Source organism: Octopus sinensis, linkage group LG4, assembly GCF_006345805.1.
Source record: "Octopus sinensis linkage group LG4, ASM634580v1, whole genome shotgun sequence".
Lineage (NCBI taxonomy): Eukaryota > Metazoa > Mollusca > Cephalopoda > Octopoda > Octopodidae > Octopus > Octopus sinensis.
Genome location: NC_043000.1, coordinates 79,463,003 through 79,488,766, shown reverse-complemented (window position 1 = coordinate 79,488,766; position 25,764 = coordinate 79,463,003). Strand labels below are relative to the sequence as shown.

Here is a 25,764-nt window from a genome sequence, read left to right as displayed (position 1 = left end):
CTTATAACCCTAATGAGGGATTTTTGTTTTTCTTTACTATATCTCAGGGAAAGAAGCGATGAGATGCCTATGAGCATTCTCTCCCTACTATTTATGTAGCAGCTTAAGTAAAATAGCCAAAATCAAATCTGAAACATCTATTATAAAATGTTCAAGATTATATCAACTATCATAGTATACTGATGTAACTGTGAGGTTGACATATGTGAGTGTCAGAGAGGAAAACTTCTACCACGGTACTCTGGGGAATATATTGATGTAAATAGTAAAACCTTGCATATATGAGAGTCAAAGATCATGTCTACTTCCATTGTACTAACATGTTTATATAGACTAGCAGAACCCATGAATATTTCATGGAATTAATGGTAAACTTATTGACTGTGAGGCTGACATATGTGAGTGTCAGAGAGGAAAACTTCTACCATGGTACTCTGGGGCATATATTGATGTAAATAGTAAAACTTTGCATATATGAGTGTCAGAGATCATGTCTACTTCCATGGTACCAACACATTTATATAGACTAGCAGAACCCATGAATATTTCCTGGAATTAATGGTAAACTTATTGGGCTATTTCTGAAAACTTTATCAAAAAAACCTGCAAGTATAGCCAGTGTCGTGTCTGTATCAAGATATAATCATTTATTGCATGTGTTTAGGGTCTGTGTATGGGGCACAGGAATGTATATAGACGTGACCTAATATAAAGATCATGTCTACTGCCATGGTACACAGAGAGTGTATATAATGTGACCAGAGATCCAACACTTCTTTGACCACACCCATATGAGGAATTGTTTGCCAATTAAACATTTATTAGTTTTCTAGGGATGCTAGAAACTTGAGGTTTCTGAAGAGTATTGCTTGGAGATTGTCATGTCAAACAAACGCAGATAACAACCTTACTTTAATCAAAAGTTCTCAGGGGTCGGTGTCTGGTGTGTAATGTACAGCAAGTTATTAATAGTTGTGGCTCTGTGGATATCATACTGAGGAGGAAGAGAGAGTTAAGGGAATGAAGCAGGTAGTTGGTTACAACTGTTTTCATTATCTTTGATTATCTTTGAAAGGTTCACAGGATCAGAGAGATTACTCTTCTTCTTTCCATCATTTGGGACAGATCCCTTTGTGAGGATAAGAATTTGGTCTGGAGCGAACTAGCTATATTAATAACACACTACAAGGACCCATCACTTTGATGTGCTAGTAACATCTACATGCATTGCAACTTTGTGTAATTGGTAGTGAATTCATTAAATAAGCTTCACCACTCCTCGATACAAAAAATGGTTTTGTGACACTGGTAAGCATGGACATGAACAGATACACAAACACACACATTCAGCACATTATATAAATATGTCTGTCTTTTACACTTTAAATACATCTATTATAAAAGAAACCTGTCTTTAACATAGAAACCAAACTTAGTTGTTAATATATCAAAAACTATATGAAATCGCATCCTAAATGTTAAAAATGTCTTGCATATTTTTACTGTCTGTCTCCTATCAGATAAAATGGCCACAACATAAGGCTTTTGTTTGATTTGTTCATACTGTCCAAGTAAGCAATATTTGTAATATAACCAAATATATAAGTAGTTACAGTTACAAATATGAATCTGTAATCAGGTTATAGCAGCTGTACATCTCTGAAGCAACTACATGTATATGCATACATATGTGTGTATATTTATGCAAACATTATGTAAGCACATACACAATATTGTGTATGGGAGATATTCAGGTGCATCATACTTTCACAGAAATTAAAATTAATTGATAACAAGCTTTGTAAGTTGGTTTGTTTTACTGCAAATTTTTTTTCAGTATCTTTCTCGTTTTTTTAAATTGAATTCTTTACTTTAATAGTTTGTACTATGTAACCAACACCATTTTCTCCTTCCCAAACTCATCATAACTTCCATCTTTTAAATATTTCAAAATGAAAAACCGTCCACTTCCTGTGTGTTTCAGTTATTCTTCAAAAATGTAACTGAACTTCCATTAATGTTCTATGAATATGCAAGTTGTTTTGATAATCCATATTCCTTATCATTTATCTCACATCCTTTTGGGTGAAATAGTGGTTCACTCAGAAGAAGGGCTTTTTATTTACACTAACGTCCCCTTTTTTTAAATGGGAAATGACATCATTTGTTTTTCGAGTATGAATATGATATTGTTGGGGTTTTTTTGGGTTTTTTTCAGTCATAGGATTGTCTGTTTTCTTTTCTCCTAATACTTTTTTTAAAATCTTTACTTTTACCAAATATTAGAATTATACACTAGCAAAACAAAATTAACCACCCTACATTACATTTTTAATATTAAAGTTGTAATTATTTTTTTATCTCTTATCTGTTAATTAATATTTTGTTAAAACATGAGGCAAACAGTCATTGTTAGCATTGATGATTCTTTTCCAAATTTACAACTCGCTCGGTTGTTAAACTGCAGTCAATTAGGAGGCATTTTTCTATTATAAAATTTTCAATCAACTGCTATTAAATAATGCTTGGAAGAAAGGGGTTAATTCATTTTTTCACACAACATCTTTGTATTTTCACTACTACAATCCTACAATGTAGTTCAACTATTACTATGATAGCATTTTCAAATAATTCAAAACTTCCTGTAGAATCACTGCTGCAAATTTGGTTGCTACTCTAACTTAGCTTGATACTTTAAAATCCCTATGAGGTTAATAGTTCAGCAAGTCTCTCCATGGTGTTTCTCACAATCTCCAAAATAAATTCTATTGAGTTGTCAACTTTGAAATGCAAGGTAGTCCTAATCTTACTACTATTCAGTTGGTTTTAATTTTTCACTGACCTTGATTTGGTATTTATCAGTGTTAGTGTGACTGGCAATGGTCTCCCTCTCTTGGAAGATCTAAAGAGAAGTAATGTACATTGTTTTCCAGATGTGTTTTTGTTATGTATGTATTGATATCAATGGCTGATGTGAGTTACTTTTTTGGTAATTGAAAAAATTGCCTGTTAATTGAATGGCATCTCTGCATATTATACACACACACTCATACACAAATTTAATTAGGTGAATGTATTCAAAATAGTTTGAATAGCAAAGTATCAATTTCAAATTGATACTCTACTATATGTATTGTCTATTTTTCTATCATTTATTTGTGTGTGCACATACCCACACCCACCTTTTGCTGCATATAAAAACATTGCTTTCCAACATGTGGTCTTGGGTTCAGTCCCATTGCACAGAACCTTGGGCAAGTACCTTCTGTTCTGTTATAGCTCTGGGTTAGCCAAGTCCTCATGAGTGGATTTGGTAGCCAGAAACTAAAAGAAGCCTGTTGTGTGTGTGTGTGTGCGTGCGTGCGCACCTTTAATCAGATATCATGTGATAGTTGTAAATGAGCATCATCATCATACAAGCAAGAGTGTTCTTTTCCATGGGGGAATATTACTTTGATTAAAAACAGATGGGAGTTGGTGACAGGAATGGCATCCAGCTGTAAAAAATCTGCCTCAAAAATTCCATCTGACCCGTGCAAGCATGGAGAAAGGGACATTAAATGATGATGATATACTCACACACACTACACTCACAGGTACACATATAATCATCACCATCATCATTTCATTGTATACTTTTCCATGTTTGCACATGTCTGACAAAATTCTTTGGCAAGTATTCTAAGGCCTGATGAAATTCTTCTTGTTAACTCTCACTTGTTTCCATGCAAGTATATTTACTTATCCCTCAATGACCAACTCAAGAGCTAGGCATTATTTTTCACAGAAAAATATAAACATCTGACACTGTGTGTATGGTGATTGATTATGATCAGCATGCAAATGATAAAGGCAAGCATACACACATATGCACACGTGTGCATGTGTGTGTATTGAACCTGTAGAAGATAGAGACCTAGTAAGATGATCAATTGTAAAGAATTTATATATACTCATGTGTTGTTCTATTTTCCTGTTTGCCTAACCAAAAAGTAAATACATACACATTCTCAGAAACATGGGTGTGTAAAAGCATGTAACTTAGTAGTTTTGATTCCTGGACTGGGCAGTACATTGTGTTCTTGAACAAAACACTTTATCGCACATTGCTCTGTAATCACTTCAACATCTGTACAGGCAATGTTATTGGATGGAGGGAGTAAGCTAATGTACCACCCTAACATTAGATCACTATTGACATCATTTGTGCAGGTTGTTATATAAGAAATTGCATCTACAACAGAAAAGTCCATGATATGTGTGTTTGCATCATCATTTAATGTCCCTTTTCCCATACTGGTATGGGTCAGGCAGTTCGACAGGAACTGACAAGCCAGAGGGATGCACCAAGCTCTAATCTTTACTTTGGCATGGTTTCTGCAGCTGAATTTCTTTTCTAATGCCAGCCACTTTACAAGGTGAACTAGGTGCATTTTTCTGTGCAGCACTATGAGGTCACCAAGTTTTAACAAGACAAGATCCTTCAACTGAATAGGGTATAGTATTGAAAGATTTGGAAGTATGATAGAAGGATAAGAACAGGTGTCATGTTAAAAAGGTGAATATATGGATTCCACTGATGGAAAGGGTGGGAGAGATGGTGTGAGCATACCTCCATGGTGAAGATAAGGGAAAGAATGAAGACTGAGGAACAGAAACTGGGTGGTTAGATAAGTGTGAAAAGAATGTGACCTATTTATATTTACAAGGAGTCACAAACATACACATATTCACACTTGCATATATACTTACAACTGTGCATGTGTGTGTGTAATAGTAACATACAAATGGCATTTAAATTTGCAACAGCAACTTCTATAGAACTATATTCAATATAGACATAAAATATTACATATTATATAATACCACCATCATCAGGCATACTTTAATTTAGATGATAAACCAGGGACTTAGCCACATATTCCAGTTTGTGTCAGCTTTATGTAATTATATTTTACTATATTCTGACATATCTTATTTGTTGATATGACTCAATTCTTAATGAATCCTTATAGATGAAGTGTATTATTTTATATATACACACACACACACCATTTATTGTGGATATACTCTGAGAACTGTAAGAATGGCATAACACTGTGGTATTTGTCCTGAGAAAGCACAGAAGTATCAGTAGTGGATAAAAAATGTCCAGTACCAGTGGTAGAATTACTAGAACACTTAACTTCTGCATGTTCTTGCATCATCTGCAGCAGGTGTCCTCTTTCATTCATTTTTGATCTGATATTATTTCTGTGCTTTTTAGTAGTGTGTCAATGTAAGATGTTTTCTCAATACAAATAGCATGGTATTATACCATTCTTACAGTATATCCTCATTAAGTAAGATATACAGATTGATTTTCAGTACTAATACAGTTTCTGTCACCAATATATATTGGTAAAAACGGTAAAGTAACAAAAGAAAGAAAGCGACCTCAATATTATGTAAATAGAGGAAATTTATCTGTAAATTAATATGTGACAATTATTCAATACCCAAGATAAAACTCTGAGTTTCGGATGCCGAAGTGTAAATCCACAGCACCATCTCTTCGGTTATCTGGCCATCTGAAAAACGCTATGAAAAAATACCGTTATATAAAGGGAAATTACTGTGTTATAATTCCGCTACTTATATAAATTAAAATTAAAAATTCATAGTAAACACGTAAGCATGGCTACTCATAAGCTCACATGTGCACTCGCGCACCCACGTGCGTACTTATGTCACTATGAAAACGTACACATCTTCACTTGCATTTTTCGCCAAATGTATACGCATATATATATATACAAACTCATACACACACACGCGTACCGTAAAAGTTCATACATATGTCTATATACGCACAAGCACAAGAAAAAACATTGTTAAAGGTAACAATACAGAAAAAAACATAAGGAAGTATACAAAGCGTAAAAACAACATTCATATACGGACATGCCCTTATGCATGCATGCACACACACGCCCATATATGTACATACCTGCACATGTTTATATATGCATACACACACATGCATACACAAAAAAGAGGATTATACATACGTCCCCAAAAACCCCGAAAAAATTGTAAAAATACTAAGTAAAAACGTCTATATATATATATATATATATATATATATATATGTGTGTGTGTGTGTATTCTTATGCCCGCACACATCTATATACATACACACCCGCCCACTCATACATATTCACACACGTGTACAAATGAATCTATATACACATCTATATAGGCACGGAAAAATGCAGGATGGAAGAGTACAGAAAAAATTATTATGTGTGAAAATATAAAAATATAGGAAAAAATAAAAGGTATAATGAGATAAAAAAACTTTTTGGGACATAATATAGAAAGCAAGTTCTGTCTGTATTCTTGGGGGGACCAAAAACATAACAAAAATGTTGTCACATGTGGGCATGATCCAAAAATTTCTGTCCTTGAGTTTAGACATGTAGTAGGGTCTAAGCTGCTTTTCCAGATAAGCCATCTCTCCATGTCGCATAGACTGCACTTTCTGCTGCCGTTGGTGTAGGGTTTACATTTGGCCAAAATCTTCCAATGGATGTTGTAATTGACACCTTTATCTTTTAATGACCAAATATGATTGGATAATTTTGTCGCTTTTCTTTTGTTCCAGTGCCTAAAACTCAAGGTGTGGTTATTGAACCTGGCCTTGAAATTACCCTCTGTAAGGCCCACGTATTTCTTCGGCGAAATGGTGTCTTTAGTGGTTATAGAGTCCACGGTAGCTTCATAGATGATGGTCTCGGACATGCAAGCTCCATTTAGCGAGCACAATTTTTTATTCCTGCATATTCTAGGAATAAAAAATTGTGCCCGCTAAATGATGGTTGAAATAAGTCTTCAATTGTAATACATACATATATAGTGGGGAGATTGGGTTCTTTATTTAAATTTCATAAGACATTTTAACTTAATTTTCTGACAATAGTAATTTCTCTCACCTCATATTTTAAGATGGGTCTGACTATGATATGAGTATTCCTTAATTTTGTTTTATATTCTCTCAGAATTTCCTTTTCCTGCAGAATTGGTTAGTTTCCACAAGTTACCCTTCTCAGACCACTTTTCTTTAGTCGCGGTATTGTTAACTTTCTCTCCTTTCTATAGCATACTGATTCCACTAAAGTTTCATTGAATAATAATAATAGTAGTAATAATAATAATAATCCTTTTGTTATTGGCCACAAAGGCCAAACACAAAAACATATTGGGAAAAAACAAAACAAAGGACAAGTGGGGTTTAAAACAGAAAACATGTAAACAATAAAATACAAACAGTTAACAAAAATCTAACAACAAAATTCCCCAACAGGGGTGGGCCAACCAGGTCACCCCAACTGCCAAGGGCTCACCGGATAGGCACCTCTCTTCCCCTCAAATGCTTCGGTTTACAGACAAATATTCAGAGTAGACCCATTCACTTGAGCCATTTTCACAACAGTCTCTCACTTTTTACCAAAATTACTGGGGCGCAGTACTTCCCTCTCTACCTTCACTTTTCAAGTGGAACTTGAAAAGTCAATGAGGACTCAGACGAAGAGGAAAGTGTTTTTCTTCAGTCCTTTCAACCTTGTCCACCACACTACCTCTTTCACTATAGCCACCAGGCAGATGAAAACTGCCTTTCCCTCCTGGCAGGGCGATCCTCACAGTGGACTCGGCTGATAACTGGATCTGTCCTACACATGACGACAGTTATTTGACAAAACTCCACAAGTCAGTAATGCACGGACACTGGATGAGTGCATGCAGGACAGTTTCGTCACCCTGCATACACCTTAGACAGGTCCATCTGACAGCACTTTCGTGTCTGTAGAGCATGTCTCAGACCAGCAGAGCTCCCCAGTAGCACTGTCAGGCCAGGGATTTCTGGAAGTTATCCATAGGCCCTGGCCCAAAAGTCCTCCCAAAAAGCCTATTAGTTGATCCCTCCTGACACCCAGAGTTTGCCCAAGTATTGTTGTCATTCGTTCCCTTCACTAATCTCCTATAGAATTCCATAGTGGAACTTCGACCAACTGCATAGACTGGTAGAAAGCTATGAGTGCTTGCCGACACTCCAAGTGCAAAGTACCCTTTCTTGGTCTACACTTGACCTAGAACTGTAGTTCTATCAATAAGTCGAGCTGCAAAAAGTCCCATTTGACAAAAGGCAACCACACCTGCTCACCATTAAGGAAATGCTGGAGATGTCACTACCTCAGCACATGTCTGCACATCATTAGCTATGGCATCCCCAGTCCTCCACTCAGTGTATGTTGACAGCAGATGGACCGTCTGACAAGGAGAACATGCCTCTTCCATAGAAAGTGGAAGAGCAAGTGCTCCAACTTTATCAGATACGAAGTGCTCCAACTTTATCAGGTACGAAGTGCTCCAACTTTATCAGGGGCAAGGGACAATGGTCAGGCAGTAATAGATGATGGAAGTGATGAACACATTTACCACCTCTGCCCAACCCTTCAGGGACTGCTTCCTCTCTATCCATTTCTGGGTGAGATTGGTTACCCTGTTCACCACCTCCCCCCAGTTCTTGTCCACCTGGATGTCTGGACCAAACCAGATCCCAAGCAGTTTAACTGGTCCTTCCATCCAGCGCCCTACAACGAAGTTGGTTAACATGGACCTGCCTCTCCAGGTGCCAAGCTGCAGGCCACCCAACTTTTTCCTGGTTGATTTTTTTCTCCCGTTACCACTTCATATTCCCTAACAGCAGTACCAACCACCTTGATTTCCAAGATGTCCAACACTATTACAGTAATGTAGTCCACGTAAGCCAACACGAAACTACCGCATCCTAGATCATGTGGGATGCCCATCAAAACATTCAGCTTCTGCAGCAATGGCTTAAGAGCCAGTACATCCAGGAGAGGTGAGAGTGGGAATCTTTGATGGACTGCACAAGCGATGCTAATCAATTCCAATTGGTGGCCATTTACTTTAACCACTGAACAGATGCTATTGTACCTTGCAACCTCAGAAAATGGGACCGAAACCAACTGCAGAGTTATAGGCCAAAAATTATCAATTTTGTTCCCTTCCTCAACAGCATCACCACTCCATGGCTCTCAGCATTGGGTATTCTGCTGTTCTGCTGCCATTTGTGTTATACGTCTGCCAAGAGACCACCAAACAAGTCTGGCATATGAAAATAAAGCTTGAAGGGCAAACCATACCGCCTCAGAGACTTCTGTCTTGCGCAACTCATCATCATGCCCCATATATCTTCGGCTATTATCGGCATTTTGCAGAACTCTGCATCCCTGGCTGAGAGACATGGTATGACACTGACATAGGTGAAATCCACCACTATCCCAGATTCCTCTAACACTGTTTCCTTGCTAAAACCTGCTGCCTATACTCTAATGGCCCTTTTCAGGGCTATCCACCATCTGTTGTTGACGATTGCATCTGCCGACTTCCGATGGACTAACTTGCTAACCCAGTCGCTGAAAGCCTTGTGCACCAGGTAGGACTCATTCAGCTTCCTGTATCAGGGGCCCTTCCCTGTCTGGATCCTATCTGTGTTGACTATACAGATCACAAATTTATGGTCCATGTAGCTGATAACATTGAAATGTGGACAACTTATACTACTTTTATCTACAGGCCTACAAAATACTCTAGACACAATCTGGAAAACCCAATGCAATTCGCCTATGTCCACATTGGCACATTCAAGAAATCAGCTAACTGGAAGCAACTGAGCAGGTTTGTGAAGCTTTTACTCCCACTCTCTTATCAGCTAGTCCCACCCTATCTAGGCTTGTGTGCAAGATGGTGTTCCAGTCACCCACTAACATTAAAGAGAAATGCCTAGCCAAAGATAAACCTCTGTACCTGACTTTCATTGACATGGAGAAAGCTTTTGACAGTGTCCCCGATCCCTTAACTGGTGATCAATGAGGAAACTAGGGATAGATGAATGATTGGTGAGAACTGTGCAAGCCACGTACAAGGATGCTGTCAGTAAGGTGAGGGTTGGCAACAAGTACGGTGAAAAATTTCGAGTACGGGCAGGGGTCCACCAAGGATCAGTCCTCAACCCCCTCTCATTCATCATAGTCCTCCAGACAATAACAGAGGAATTCAAGTCAGGATGCCCCTGGGAGATCCTCTATGCTGATGACCTTACTCTAATTGCTGAGTCACTATCAGAACTAGAGGAAAAGTTTCAGGTGTGGAAGCAAGGATTTGAATTGAAGGGCCTTAGAGTCAACCTAGCTAAAACCAAAGTCTTAATAAGAGTAGGAAGGCAGACAAACCATAAATCCTTTCAGGTAGATGACTCTACTCGATCTGTAGAAAAGGTGTAGCTAGAAACTCCATAAGATGTACCCAGTGTAAGCTATGGACACATAAGCGGTGCTGCAATATCAAAGGAAGGTTAACTGGGAAGATAGTTTTTGTATGTGGGAAATGCTCAGTTGCTATAAACACTGAAAATGTGCAGAGAACAGTCTGTTACCTAGGGGACCAAGTCAGTAACAAAGTGGATGCTCTGAAAGTGTGGCTGCTAGAATAAGAATAGCCTGGGCAAAGTTCAGAGAGCTCCTAACTCTGCTGGTGACAAAGGGCATCTCGCTCAGAATAAAAGGTAGACTGTATGATGCATGTGTATGAACAGCCATGTTACATGGCCATGACTGCTGAGGACATGCGTAAGCTTGCAAGGAATGAAGCCAGTATTCTCTGCTGGATGTGTAATGTCAGTGTGGATACACGACAGAGTGTAAGTGCCTTTAGAGAAAAGTTAGATTTAAGAAGCATCAAATGTGGTGTGCAAGAGAGATGACTGTGCTGGTATGGTCATGTGTTGTGAATTAATGAGGACAACTGTGTGAAAAAGTGTCACACCCTAGCAGTTGAGGGAACTTGTGGAAGAGGTAGACCCAGGAAAACTTGGGATGAGGTAGTGAATCACTACCTTCGAATATTGGGCCTTACTGATGCAATGACAAGTGACTCAGACCTTTGGAGATAACCTGTGCTTGAGAAGACCCGACAAGCCAAGTGAGACCATAGCGCATGGCCTATGCCAGTGGGTGTAACCAGCCCACTGAACACCCTTCATTCATTGGACAACAAACCTTTCTTGTGAAGACCTATTGAGGGAAGTGAAATCAAAATCGCTGACGTGACCGATTACAGTACCGCCTGATTGGCACTTGTGCTAGTGGAACATTAAAAGCACATACGAGCGTGATCGTTGCCAGGGCCACAGATTAGCTCCTGTGCCGGTGACACGTGAAAAGCACCATTCGAGTCTGATTGTTGCTAGCATTGCCTTACGGCCAGTGGCACGTGGAAAACAACATTCAAGCGTGGTCGTTACCAGTGCCGCCGGACTGGCTCCCATGCAGGTAGCACATAAAAATACCTGAAAAGCACCATTTGAGCATGATTGTTACAAGTGTCGCCTTACCAGCACATGTGCTGGTGGCATATGAAAACCAACTTTCGAGTATGGTCGTTGCCAATGCCACCAGACTGGCTCCTGTGCAGGTAGCATGTAAAGATACCTTTTTGAGCGTGGTCATTGCCAGAACCACCTGACTGGCCCTCATGCCAGTGGCATTTAAAAGCACCTACTACACTCTCGGACTGGTTAGCGTTAGGAAGGGCTGTAGAAACTTTGCCAGATCACATTGGTGCAGCCTCTGGCTCACCATTCCTCAGTCAAACCATCCAACCCATATCAGCATGGAAAGCGGATGTTAAATGATGATGATGTCCCAAGGAAACCACGAAACATCTGAAGAAATCTGGCTGCCCCGCCCCCATGGGGACGTTAACAGCGACTAGTCTAAAGGCACTGCCTTCACTGTCGTTCATGTACAGAACCACCTATTTACCCTCCAGGTTCAGGAGGATCATCCAAATTTCAAGATCCAGGTCTTTCCTAAACAGCACTACTATTCTGAGCTGACTAAGAGATGCGTAGATCTCATAATTGTCAACAATGGGTGCAAGATCGTATGTGTCGGAAATCCTGGTCTCACTGGCTCTTACCATATCCAAACCTTGCAACCTGAGGTCATTCAGCAAGTGACCTCACTTCCAGACCATGAATATTTGTGCAGCCAGCTCTGACAATCGCCAGGACAGCTTGAAAGGATTGAGGAAAAGAAAAAAGAAGGGTTACTTACCTTCCTGGAGCTGTTGGCAGTCCAGTGACCCAGGCTCTGGATCTTGTGGTTGCTCTGAGAAACCTGCTAAAAGCCTCTTCATGGTACAGACATTTGGCCTTCCCACATCATGCGGGAAGTCCCTCTGAATGTCTTTGTACTCTTTGAGGGGTGGCCAAATTAGCATTAAGTAATTCAGAACCCTGAAGGTACTGATGTCGTAAATTACACCCTCTCTCTCAATCTCCTTGTTTGTGGCTATGAGAGCCATCAAATTTTGTTGGCTCTCCTCGCATGTAATTGGGTGTTTCTATATTGGTGACTGTGAGCTTTCTTTTGGGGGCTACGTATACTTGTGAGTGCATTGGTGTTTTTGGTTGGGGTAGTGGTGATTGTGAGGATGGTGGTGCTGGTGTTATTTTTGCTGTATGTACATTTGATGTATATTATCATCATCATCATTTAACATCCATATTCCATGCTGGCAAGAATTGGCTGGTTCAACAGGATCTAATAAGCCAGAGAACTTAGTTGAACTCCAGTGTCTGCTTTGGCATAGTTTCCTCTGCTGGATGCCCTTCTTAATGCCAGTTACTTTACAAAGTGTACTGCATGCTTTTTGTACCAGTACTAAGGAGATCGAGTAGCTACTAAGACAAGAGTGTGTATATAGTCCTGAAGGAGGTGGCTTTGTGCTGGGTGTTGAGAGGCTAAATTTTGATAGAAAGACAGGGAAAGGTGCCTTGCTGTAGAGGAGATACATGTCTACCTCTGCAGGAAAGGTGAAAAGCTGGTGGAGATGAAGTGTCAGGATTGGGTACAAGAAGGTAGATGAAAAGACATTGAAACACTCACATATGTACGATGGGATTCAGATTTTATGTACCAAATCCACTTGGAAGGCTATGATTGGGCTGTGGCTATAGTAGAAGACACTCCCTCCTGGTGCCATGCAGTGGGATTGAATCCAAAGCTATGTGGTTCGGAAGCAATGTTTTTACCACACAGCCATCCTTGCACCTACTTTAATGTATTGAGTGATTAATATTTGAGTGTTTTTGTTTATAGTTAAACTTAAATGAAACAGTATGTGTGTATATATGCACACACATACACACATGCCCGCAACTGGAGATTCATATTACATGAGATTCAGTACCTCAAAGCAAAATTTGTTTCCATTTACACTACTTAGCAATTGATGCCATTGGTTTATATCTTGGTTCAGCAAATAAGAATTAAGTAAGGACCGGACTCTGATATAGATACTAGGGTTGATTTGATTGACCCTTGAAGCTAGTATCTTTGTATGGCCATGGTCATACAGGGTTACTGACTGAGGAGGAGAAGAGTATATGTGTGTGTTATGTTTGTATGCATGAGTTCACAAACAAGTGGTCAATAAAATCTATATTAAGTTGAGTATAAACCAGTATGCAGACTTCTCAAAATTTGTTACAGTGGTGCGCGCGTGTGTTTGTATGCACACACAGTTCATTCACTGGCAAAAGATTTGCTTTATTTTTAAATAAAAAACACTCTTTTCCTTCCCATAGAAATGGTATAATTTCAATAACTCAGTGTTTCCTGTTTTTCAGTTTAGCTTTTTCCTTTTTACATTGAATTCAGGGTTATATGTGAAGTTAGTTCTGAATGCTATATGGTTTCCAAATGTTTAACCCTTTAGTGTTCAGATTATTCTATCAAACATAATGCTTATTGATTCCCATTGATTTGTATTAGTCATGCATTATCTCATATCTTCAAGATCTTGATGGTGTAATTACCTAATGTAGAATAACATTGTAGGGTAGGTGTGAGAGCCTGGATCTGGTCAGTTTGAACATAAAACAGATTAAATATTTTGGCAGGATATGGCCAGTTTAATTACTAAAGGGTTAAACCTTTACCAGAATTCTTCTTTGTGAACTTACTGTGGAATTAAAACAGAATAGTTTTCACTCAGGGAAGCGAATCACAATCTAAAGGATATTTAATCTCAGTTGCTTACTATTTATTTGCAACAAATTATTTTACCAGATGCTCAGGAAATTGGTCAATAACATGTAATAATTGCCTGTATGTAATTATAGAAGGCTGTGTTGTAGTTTGGAGAAACTGATGTCATCAGATAGTTGCACATTTAATAGAATTGCATTTTAGTGTAAATATATTTTCATGTCCAAAACTGTAAAGGTAGTGATTGAGATTTCTACACCATGTTTACACTCTATTAAGGAAAGTACCTAATCAGTGTTGTCCAGAAACCAGAGACAGGCATTTTAATTAAAGTAGTTTGTGTATGCATACTTGTTCGAGTACTTTATTGAAATTTTTAATTGATAAAAATTTGAGTGAATTTTATTACCCCATACTAGTGGCGAACAATATAAAAAAGTAATTTAGAATTGAAATTTGAAATGGAATCAAAATGAAATTATATAAACTAAAATAGCTTATTATTAATTTTTCTGATTTGTGGGGTTTTTTTTAATAATTTTACTTATTCCATCATCATCATCATAAATGTTTTACATTCTTTCCCTCCCATGAAGTTGTACAGGGGTTGGACAAAATAATGGAAACACCTAGCATTGTAATTTTGAAATAACTATAAAACCATCAAAAGCTTGTTTATTTTTATGTTTTTTTTTGTTTATTATTAGTGTTACTTAATGTGTTTTGCTAAAATTACTGTTTCTTTTCAGATATCATCAGAAAAAGGTACTTAAAATTCATCAAAATCATAGATCTGTCAGTCTTTCAAAGCGGTCAAATTGTTAGTGTTTATATACCAGGTACTAGCGTAACGAAAACAGCCAAAATGTTTGGTGTATCAAGAAGTACTGTCTTGAAAGTAATGACAGCTTTTGAGAAAGCGGGAAAAAAACCTCCTCATTGAAACAAAACTTTCAGATAGGGTCCATCAGACTCTTACACGAATTATTAGAAAGGATCGCAAAAGTACAGCTCAAAAATTACTGCAGAGCTTCATGATCACCCCGAGAACCCAGTTTCCACAAAAACTGTTTGCCAGGAGCTGCACAAAGCCGGATTTCACGGGAGGGCTGCAATCAGAAAACCACTACTTTCAAAAACATATGTTGCAAAGTGTTTAGAGTGGAGTAAAAACCTACAGAATTGGTCCCTAGAGCAGTGGAAGAATGTTATTTTTTCAGACCAGTCATTCTTTACCTTATTTCCAACCACCAGCCAAGTATACATGTGGAGACAGCCAAAAGAAGCATTTGATCCAGACTGCCTTTTTCCAACTGTTAAAGATGGAGGAGGATTTCTGATGATCTAGGGGTGGGGGCTTTATCTTGGAAATCCGCTGGCCCAATGGTTTCCCTTCATGGCAGAATTAATAGTCAAGACTATTTAACCATTTTATCTGATCAAATTCATCCTATAGTTGTGGAAGTGTTTCCGGAAGGAAACACAATCTTTCAAGATGATAATGCACCAATTGACACAGCTAAATTTGTTACTGAATGGCATGTGGAACATTCTAGTGAAGTTGAATATCTTACCTGGCCACCACAGTCCCCAGATTTCAATATTATTGAATATTTATGGTGCATTTTAGAGAAACAAGTAAGGAGCCGATATTCTCCACCATCATTACTACAAGAACTGGAGACTGTTTTAGCAGAAGAATGGACAAAAATTCTTTTGGAAACAATTCGAACTTTGTATGAGTCCATACCTCGTAGAATTCAAGCTGTAATTATTGCCAAAGACGGTCATACCCCATATTGAAATAAATTTGTTTGAAATCTTAAGGTGTTTCTGTTATTTTGTCCAACCCCTGTATGTTGGAGATACAACACTTTATGGCTCAACTCAGTCTTTCACCATAACTGAGGCCTTTGGTTCTCTCCCCACTTATGTTTTGTATTTTCTCCTCTGTGAACACTAACATGTAGATATCCATTCTTAGCTTTAGCCACTAACTTTACATGTTCGAACTAAATATCAACTTCACTTCTTGAATTTCTTATATTAGCATAATCTAAATGATAATAATAATAATTTAATCCAACTTCGCAAGGAGGTCACTCATACACATCCATCATGTTTGTTAGTCGCTAAACATGACAGACGTGTACAAGCAAGTTACTTGCAAAGTTGAATTAAATCTGTGATCATTGGCAAACAAGATTTAAGAAGCAGCAAAAATATGAAAGGAAATTGGTCCCTAATGTAAATCAGATCAGGATACCAAAATATTTCGCTCGTATATGAAATACAGGTGTTGTTTGGCATGTTGTCACAGAAAAACAAATGTGTGATAATATAAACAACATACGGTGATGCAACTTGCCTATACATGAATTGAAGCAATATGTGAGAATGCGGTGTCGCTACAAAAAAAATCACTGTAAGTACAAATAATAATCGTATATGCAATCCCATCTCTACACAAATACACATAAATGTAATGTTTTTATAATTCAAACATACACCCATACATCTCGTACATGAACAAGAAAATGTAGAGCATACAGTGTTTAAACAAATTATGAGACATAATAATAACAATAAATATAAAATGTAACGCATCTCATTTTAAATAGAGAAAAAAACCCAGATATTCTTGGAAACAAAATTTCAAAAACAAATAAAGGCTAATTTCTATCTATGAGCTCGAGGTGCTTAAGATACAAAAACAAAAATAGCATACAACAAGAGATGTTAATTGGCAGAAAAGTTACCTTGAAATGACTAGTAAAGGAACTAAAAATTAGTTGGGAATGATCCCTGGATTACCACTCATGCAAGGAGCGCAAAAGATAGTATTAAGTGTTAACTGCCAACGTAAACAGACTGTATATGAAAAAAGAGAATGGTGGCAGAGGACTAATTAGTATAGACCATCGTATAAGGAGTGAAAGGAGAACGCTTGCTGAGTATTTGATAAATAGTGATGAAGATCTGCTGCACTATAACAGGTCCCATATTATTATTGATATTTTTAAATGCTATAGGTTAGACAATGGTGATAATAATCACTGTGGTTATGGAGGTGACTCAATGAAAGCACGTTATTTTTATATATATATGTGTATGTACATACATGTGCACATGTATATACAAATAAAGAGAGGAAGAGAGAGGTGAGATCTCAATAACAACTCTCGTGGGAACCCCACAAACGATTCATGAAATCATGTCACAACACAACAATGAAAGTGACGAGAATGGAGCTATAGTCGATCTTGGTGAAACTTTTCCGCCCAATACATCCGAAACCACCCACATCAGGGGCAGTGACCTGGCCTCAGATGGTCAGTATGTCACATACAGTGTGTGCAAAAACAGACATAAGTGGACAAAGGAAGAGTACGATACACTTATTGAATGTCATGAAAGAGCAAAGCTGGAAAGAAGTTGCGGAGTAGACCAACGTACCTTAAAATTTTGGATGGAAAAGGACATGTGTCCAATGTCAGAAAATAACCTAATGAACCAAGTGAGAATGATAAGGAGAAAGGGTTACTTAACTGGAGTAGAAATATCTTGGATTAGTGAGAGTCTGAGACCCTGCGGTTGGGCTACAAAGGATGGTCAGAGTTGAAAACAGAGAGAAGAGTAGACAGGAGAAACAGGGAAATGGTGATGGGACTGTTAAGGATGAGGAACAGTGAACCCTGATACTGTGGTGGCTGGAGATGCAGGGGAAATGAACCTTTAGAGTTTATCTTGAGCTGGTAGCACTGCCACGCCAAAGACATTTGGAAATTATCTGTAGTAGTCCCCAACCGGAAATAGACTTACCAGTTTGTCTTCGTTGATGCCTAGGGTTTCCCCAAGGATGTCATCACACTTACCCCACTACTAATCCTCTGTATATAGCTAAAGTGGAACATCCACTGATCCTGTTGTCCAATTTGTAAAAAAACAGTGAGTTCCTGATGACATCCTATGTTCCCGGCGCCCAGTCTCGGTCTATCCATTACTTATCCAAAGAGATGAGTTGTGGAAAGGCGTGTCTCACATTTGGAGCCTATACACGTTCACCTTCTAGAAATTGTTGCAGGTGGTGCAACCTGAATGCATGTCTGTGCATCAAAAGCCATGGCATGCCTAAGCCACCATGCAGAGGGAGTTGGCAGCAGAATGACTACCTGACCATTAGAACATGTCCCTTCCACAAGAAAATAATCAGGATATGCTCCAACCTAATCAAACAGTAGCTGGGGCAAGGCACAACGATCAGATGATAAATAATGACAGAAGCAATGTAGGCATTCTCCACCTCAGCACAACTATTCAGGGACAACATCTCTGCCCATTTCTAGGTAAGACAGGCAACCCTGTTCATAGCCTCATCCTGGAGGTTGGGACCAAACCATACCCTAAGCAGTTTAACTGGTCTGTCAGCCCAGCTTCTGACACTGTTGTCCAGCGGCATCGATCTGTGTCTCCAGGTGCCAAGTCACAGTTCCACAGGATGTGGATACCTTGTAGTCCTTGAAAATGGATGATAGAGCATATTTTCCAGAGATCCTTGTTTCACTAATGGCAGTCACATCTAAATCAAGTGACTTGAGATCATTGAGCAAGTGACCTTGCTTCCAAACTGATTCCAAGTCATGCACATTCACACACCCCATTCTCAGCACAGTCATGCTAGTTGGAGAAAGAAAATGAGTAAGTCACTTGCCTTGATTTTTGAGAAGCCCAGAAGTTCCAGGCTTCTCTATTATCAACTGATTTTTTTTAAATCCCCACACTACATTGGAATTTTTCTCTTATTGTTTTATAAGTGTCTGATGACATTTTAATTAATAGTCTGTCCCTTGAGGTTTTGAGGATGAAATCTTCAAATTACTTTCCCTCTGTCTCTATTTTGTTTTTGCTTTGACTTTAAAAAATCCATCAATTCAAAGTTGCACTTGTTCACAACAGTGAAATTGATGGATACATTACGTCTATAGTTTCATGAATATTCTTGTTTTTGAAGTTTTGTAATTGGTTGTTTCTGAGTTTCTGTGATTTCATGCCGTTGTTGATGATGTTGCTGTTTTTCAAGTTTTCGTTGTTTGGGTTGTGAATTGTGTTGCAGTTGTGGTTTTTGTATATTTTTTTGTTGAGTTCTTGGAGTAGGGCTATGCATTCTCCTCCTCCTTTCTCCTGCCCACTTTTGTCACTCATTGTTCATTCAGCTCTTCTTTCTTCATGTCATTGTAGTTGATGTTGGTTTGGGAGGTAGAGCGTTCAGGAGAAGCTTGCTTTTCCATGGCAACTGGGGGTAGACTCCTTCTTTGTCTTTGTTTGGGAGTGGATGTAGGTGTAGGAGTCTTGAGCCCTTCTTCATGATTTTGTATTTGTGGTGTTTGTGGTGTTGGCTGTAGTGTGAGTTTAGTTTTTCTTGTTTTAGGCCAGAAAGCCTTTAAGTGAGTCACTGATCCACATATGTGGCATCTTTGACCCTCCACTGACACTGACAGGTGAATACCATCCAGGAGATCAATTAAATCAGGCAGCTGTTTGATATGGTCTTGCTTACATTGTAAGGTCAGTTCCATGCCTATTCCTGACCAGTTTTGCTTAGGTATTTTCTTGATCTCCAATATTGTCACTTCATCTTCTTCTAAACCTGCCATGATAGCCACCACTGACCAGATGATGGATATTTCTGGCAGAATGTTCAACACCCTAACCTTAGCAAGGCATTGGCTGCATTAGCAGGGGATTAAGTTTTCATTCCTCAAAGTGGTCGTGGAATGCTACCTGGCTTCTTCTTCTGATCCAAACTGCAGTTGATGTTGGTTTGGGAGGTAGAGTGTTCTGGAGAAGCTTGCTTTTCCATGGCAACTGGGGGTAGACTCCTTCTTTGTCTTGGTTTAGGAGTAGGTGTAGGAGTCTTCTTTCCTCAGGTGATGTGAGTTGTCTGTTCCCACACGTACCCTAGGCATTTTTGTATTTCGCTCTCAGGAGCATTTTCTACCTGGCATGATTTAACTCCTATGCTGCGGTAGGTCATGCTACGTCTTTGTTCTCATTCTTCTCTGACAAGAAATGTCTCCCGTTGTTGAGCATTATGATGGCTTCTTTATCATTTATTTAAATGAATTACGAAAATAGCAAACTATTAGCTTTTCCGCAGGTTGTTAAGATTAAAAAAATATTAATGCATACCCACTGCAAAACAGGGGTTGTTTCTAAACAAAAATATTATCAATGCAGTCCAGACAGTCTTAGAAAGACAATGGTACCAATAAAATGAAAACACAGGACCTTAGAATGCCATAAAGATTACAAACACTATTTCAAATTTCCATGACTTTACAGTACGGCAAACATAATAATAATAATAATAATAATAATAATAATAGTAATAATAATAATAATATAATAATAATAATAATGAAGAAGAAGAAGAAGAATCACTATTGTACTAAACTAGGCTAAAAGTAGGACTACAGAATGCCATTCTAAAACAAATGCAAGAATAGCCCCTACGTAATCAATACCTTGACTAAACTGAGTAAAGTGCAAATAAGACAAAGAAAAATCACAGGCTGAGAAATACAGAACTGAAAGTTGAGACTAAAGAAGTCTTGACTGTGGCACAGAATCAAAGCCTTCCCACTAGAAATCACCAAAAACATATAATAAAGAGGAATATATTAAGTATCTGCAGGATTATCCACATTGTGTCTGGTTGCTCAGTTTCAGTTAAAAGAGAATACATCTTGAGTCATTATGAAATACAATAAGGAGATGGTATAAACACATGCAAAAGGGTCGCTGAGAATGATCATTCTGATCTACACAGTTAGGGAGATCAATGCTAATCTACTATTAGAAAAGAAAGTACCTCATAAATGACATATCAGTTTCAGCAGACTTAATATATCTCTCAGTAAAATGAAGAAATTATCCTGATATAGACTGGGAATAAAATAGCCTAAATGTAGGAAGACAGATCAATCCCTATAATAGTGGATGCCTTGGGAATGATTAAAAACGTACAAACACATGGCCAAACCACAAAACTTACAAATATAATCATCAAAAAAAGAACATTATCAGCTTCTGCACATAGATTATAGTATAGAAAGTGTTAACACAAAATAACATGTAAAAAACTGAAACAAAACACTGCACACTCTCAAGGCCTTCAGAGCTGTGCTTGGTTGTGTAGTGAAAGCATGTAATGAAAAATAAAATTACTAAATAATAATAATTATAATAATAATAATATTTGATTTTAGTCCAGCTAATTTGGGTGAACAATGCCTAGACATTGCTATAATTACCTAGAGGCCAAAATTTTTGAAGTTAAAATTCAGGCATTGACATCAATTGTTTTGTAAAAGTGCTTTTGTTCCACCTCACTAATTATGACTGCAGCTTTCTGGTGAAACCAGATTTTGTTCAATCATCTGATATTGATCTGGTGTTGTTCAAATAGACTTAGACTTCTCTCACTGTATTCCTGCACAGCTAGCAATTCAGTCAAGTGTAAACTCTGTTGTATACTTTCAAGTGGTAGAAAAAGAAAAAAGTGACAGTTTTCAATAGAATTAAGTGAGAATCAAAAGTAAGTGGACATAAACTAAATATTTAACCCTTTTCTAACTATGTGAAGTTGTGTGGTTTATTGGTTAAGCACACAGTTGTTTAGGTCATCAATTTGATTCTTGGACTAGGCAGCCTGTTGCATTCTTGAGCAAGGCAATTCATTTTATCTTACTCCAGTCCATCCTACTAAAAATGAAAACTGGCAGCACCTAGGAGTTAACCTTGTGACAAACAGGCATCTCATTCAGATTGTGTGTAATATTTTTAAGGTAAGTGTTGAAAAACACTATAAGTGTTTCAATTAGTTCTAAAAACTAATTAAGAATTTGGAGAAATTTAGTAAAATAACTTTTTCATTTATTGGTTAACATCATTGGTCAATATTTTGTCAGCCCTAAATAAGCTTTGCTCTGGCCTTGTTGTTCTTATCTCAATCATTGCATTTCTAAGGGTACATTATCCAGTGTCCCTCCTTTTCAGGATGTTGTTGTGTAATTTGATGGAGATTTAGTTCCTATTTCTAGTGAGTCAGGTGACCATGAAGATACTCTCTTGTTGATTCATCATTGGTTTTTGGTAATATCATTTAATAGTAACCTCTTACATAGCTTATAATGAAGGAATTTTAAGTTAAATATAAACACTTTTAAAGCATGCTGTTTTGTATTATAGGACTGAACTAGTATGTAAAAGGTTTATAAAAATGAAAAATATTCAGATCATTTTCCAAGCAAGAATGCAGTTAACGTAGAATTCTATATTTTTAGAGATATTTCTGATAATGTTTTCACTAAACAGAGTGGTGAATGGCAATAATGGGAGAGCGCCCAATTTAATTCATTATGGTATGTAGCTACACTCCTTTATACATTCTCAGTGTAAATCCTGCTGAAGTTGACTTGGCCTTACAATCTTCTGGGATTGATAAGACATTAAATGGGTTGATAATTTGATAAACTAATATTCCTCACTAAAATGTGTGACCATTGGCCAATGTTAGAAATCAATATTTTGATATATCTTAAATTTCACAAAGGAGATAACACAGGACAAAATATTGATGATTTCTCTCTCCCTCCTTCTCTTTCTCGCTCCTTCCTCTTTCTCTCTCTTTCCATTCCATTCCCTACCTCTATTTTTACATCTTAAATGTATACTTTTTCATAATCTCTTTCCTGTAATGAATTCTAACAAAACCAATGTACCCTACCCACCTCAGTCAACAGTTTCTAACCTCACTAATGTTTATGAATTGATGGAAGTGCCAGGGATCAGTTTTTAAAACCCCTGTTGCCAAGATTTCTAAATTGGAATATTCTATATGTAGGAAATTGAGATACTCAAGTGAATACCTAGTTGTAGTAATTTCTGAAATATCTCCTATTTCACACCCAAATCTTCATTTCCTGTTTATACCCTTTCCAGTGTAAGAGCTAGTATCAAGATAATTATATATCCCTGAAAAAGGATGAAAATTATTTAAAATGATACCTAAGTAATCAAATGTAATGTTCAAAATCAAATCTAAAGGGCTTCTTTTTAATTTGTGTGTGTGTGCTTTCATTTTTTTTCTTTTTATCAAGATGGTGGTGACAAACAGGGTGTGTAGGGGACAATTTATTCTTTTAACACCATTGATGTAGCCTTGTTTCAATACAGTGAAGATAAGAGCTTCTCCACTTCCTTAAAACTGCCACCTATCATTATTTATACATGTAGAGAGACACATATGCATTCATTTTCCTGAGCGCCTAATAATAATAATAATACTGTAATTGTTCCATGTGTTGTTGTTTTTTCTGTTTTCCCGTTTGGATTAACCTTATATATATATATATATATATATATATATATATATATATATATATATATATATATATATATAGGCACACACACATTTTCTATTTTATATAGGCAAGTATGTGTGTTGTATATTATTTATGTTCTTTCTTCATTCATTTCTATAATGCAATATAACATGACATACAATGAATTTTGGAACAGTTTTTTTTTTTATCCACCCACTTCTCTGCTACTGATACCACTCCCTATTCCTCTTCCTTATATCCAACATCTTGTCTACTGCTAACATCCTAGCTAGCTCCTATCATATATCCACTATTTCATTAATAGCAACCATTTCTACATCCTCCTCCAATCACTCATTCTACCACTCCTACAGGATGACTTTTTGATTCCTCTATCTCTGTTACATTGGTCACTGCCCCTATGAATTTCTTAATGTGGGGTTAGGTGTCAGTCCTTTCTATGGTGTCTCATGTTCAGAGAACTTTTACTAAACACCTTATATCCAGTTCATTATTCACAGTCTTACATCCTTCTCTCTATTTTCTCTCATTAACTTTCTCTCTCATTAACTTTCAAAATACAAAGCCAATAATTACTCTCATGCAATTAATTATCCCTATCCCCAATTTCTTGGGATTAGTTCCTTCTCAAAGTGACAATGAATCTTCTATATCAGTGGTTCTCAACAGGGGTTCATATAAGATTTTGTTAAAATTTGTTAAGCAATAAATTCCTTGTTCTTCTACAATAGACAAAATATTAAAACTTTTTTTCATACAATTCCAAATAATATGTAATCATAAAAATATAGTAGGATTTTTAAACATTGAATGGCTATGAGCGTCCACCTGAGGAAAACAGAAATCAAAGGTGTCCATTAGAAAAAAATGATTGAGAACCAGTTCTGTATGATCTTTTAATCCACTGGAAATAGCGACCAAAATCTTTCAAGTCACACACTAAAGAAAGCATTCAGTAGATAATTTTATCCTTATGTACGAGGGGCGTTCAATAAGTAATGCCCCTGACCCACTTCCCATAGCAGTAGAGCAACGAAACTTGGCACAGTTATTAGTCTTTTTCTACATAGGAACCACCCAGAGTTACGCATTTCTCTCATTGTTTGATGCAGCTCTGGAGACCGTTTTTGTAGAAGACCCCAGCTTGGTCCTCCAACCTGAACGTGACTTCAGAAATCAAGGCTGCATCATCTGGGAAACGCTTTCCTTTCAAAAAGAACTTCATGACTGGGAAGAGGTGAAAATCAGAGGGTGCAAGGTCAGGAAAGTAGGGGGATGGGGGAAGAGTTCATAGCCATACGCCTGTGCTTCTGATCTGGCGACAAGCGAGTTGTGGACCGGAGTGTTGTCCTGCAGGAGGAGGATGCCTTTGTTGATCTTGCCCCGCCTCTTGATTTTGATAACTTCTCTTAATTTCTTCAAAAGTGAAGCATTTGTGAAGCTCCTGCAATTGTGGTACCCTTTGCCAGGAAATCTGTCATCACTACTCCGTCCTGGTCCCAGAAGACTGTGAGCATGACCTTGCCAGCGGAGGGCTGCACCCTTGCCTTCTTTGGAGGGGGTGAGTCACGGTGCTTCCACTGCATTGACTGGGCTTTGGTCTCTGGATCATCGTGATGGACCCAGGTTTCATCCTGTGTAATCAGTCTTTTGAAAAATTTTGTCTCATCTTCTTGGCACATCTCCAAATTCACCCTCGAGCACTCGATGCGTTCTTGCTTCTGGAAAGGCGTGAGCAACCTGGGAATCCATCTGGCAGACACCTTTTGCATATGCAAATGGTCATGAATGATAGTTTCCACAGACCCGGTACTAATCTTGACCTCATGGGCTATTTGGCGAATAATTATGCGTCGATCTTCCAAAATGGCATCCTCAACTTGACGGACAGATGCCTCATCAATGGCAGAAGGGGCGACCAGATCTAGGAGCTGTTTCCACAGAGTTCCGACCATGTTTGAATTCACGATGCCAGTGTTTTACAAGGTCATATGATGGGGCATCATCACCATAAGTTACTTTCATTTCATCAAAAGTCTCCCATGGTGTGCGTCCTACAAAAACCGGATCACTGCTCGACACTCAACAGGCTCCATTTCACACTTGACTCGGTTCAAATACCTGTAAATCAGAAACCACAATTAATTCAGAGCTGTAATTTGCCACTTACTTTATAGAGATATAAATGATTGCACATGCAAAATTTCAGCTAGATCAAACAACTGCAAGTGGGTCAG

At 37.9% G+C, this 25,764-nt stretch overlaps 1 protein-coding gene across 3 annotated transcripts in view; it reads left to right on the top strand.

The window, feature by feature from the left end:
* LOC115210890 (E3 ubiquitin-protein ligase HECW2-like) overlaps positions 1 to 15,226 on the top strand; it is a 42,698-nt gene extending 27,472 nt beyond the window's left edge. For 2 of the 3 annotated variants that reach the window (XR_004998775.1, XM_029779661.2), the window contains one exon: positions 14,870 to 15,226. Coding sequence is in view for 1 of the 3 variants with exons in the window: in XM_029779661.2 (XP_029635521.1) it covers positions 14,870 to 15,063 (194 nt within the window). In the remaining 2 variants the exon portion in view is untranslated. Of the gene's footprint in view, positions 1 to 9,642; positions 9,745 to 14,869 lie in introns of all 3 variants that reach the window. The other variant, XR_003881453.2, reaches the window with a different exon arrangement.
* The last annotated feature ends 10,538 nt before the right edge of the window (positions 15,227 to 25,764 follow it).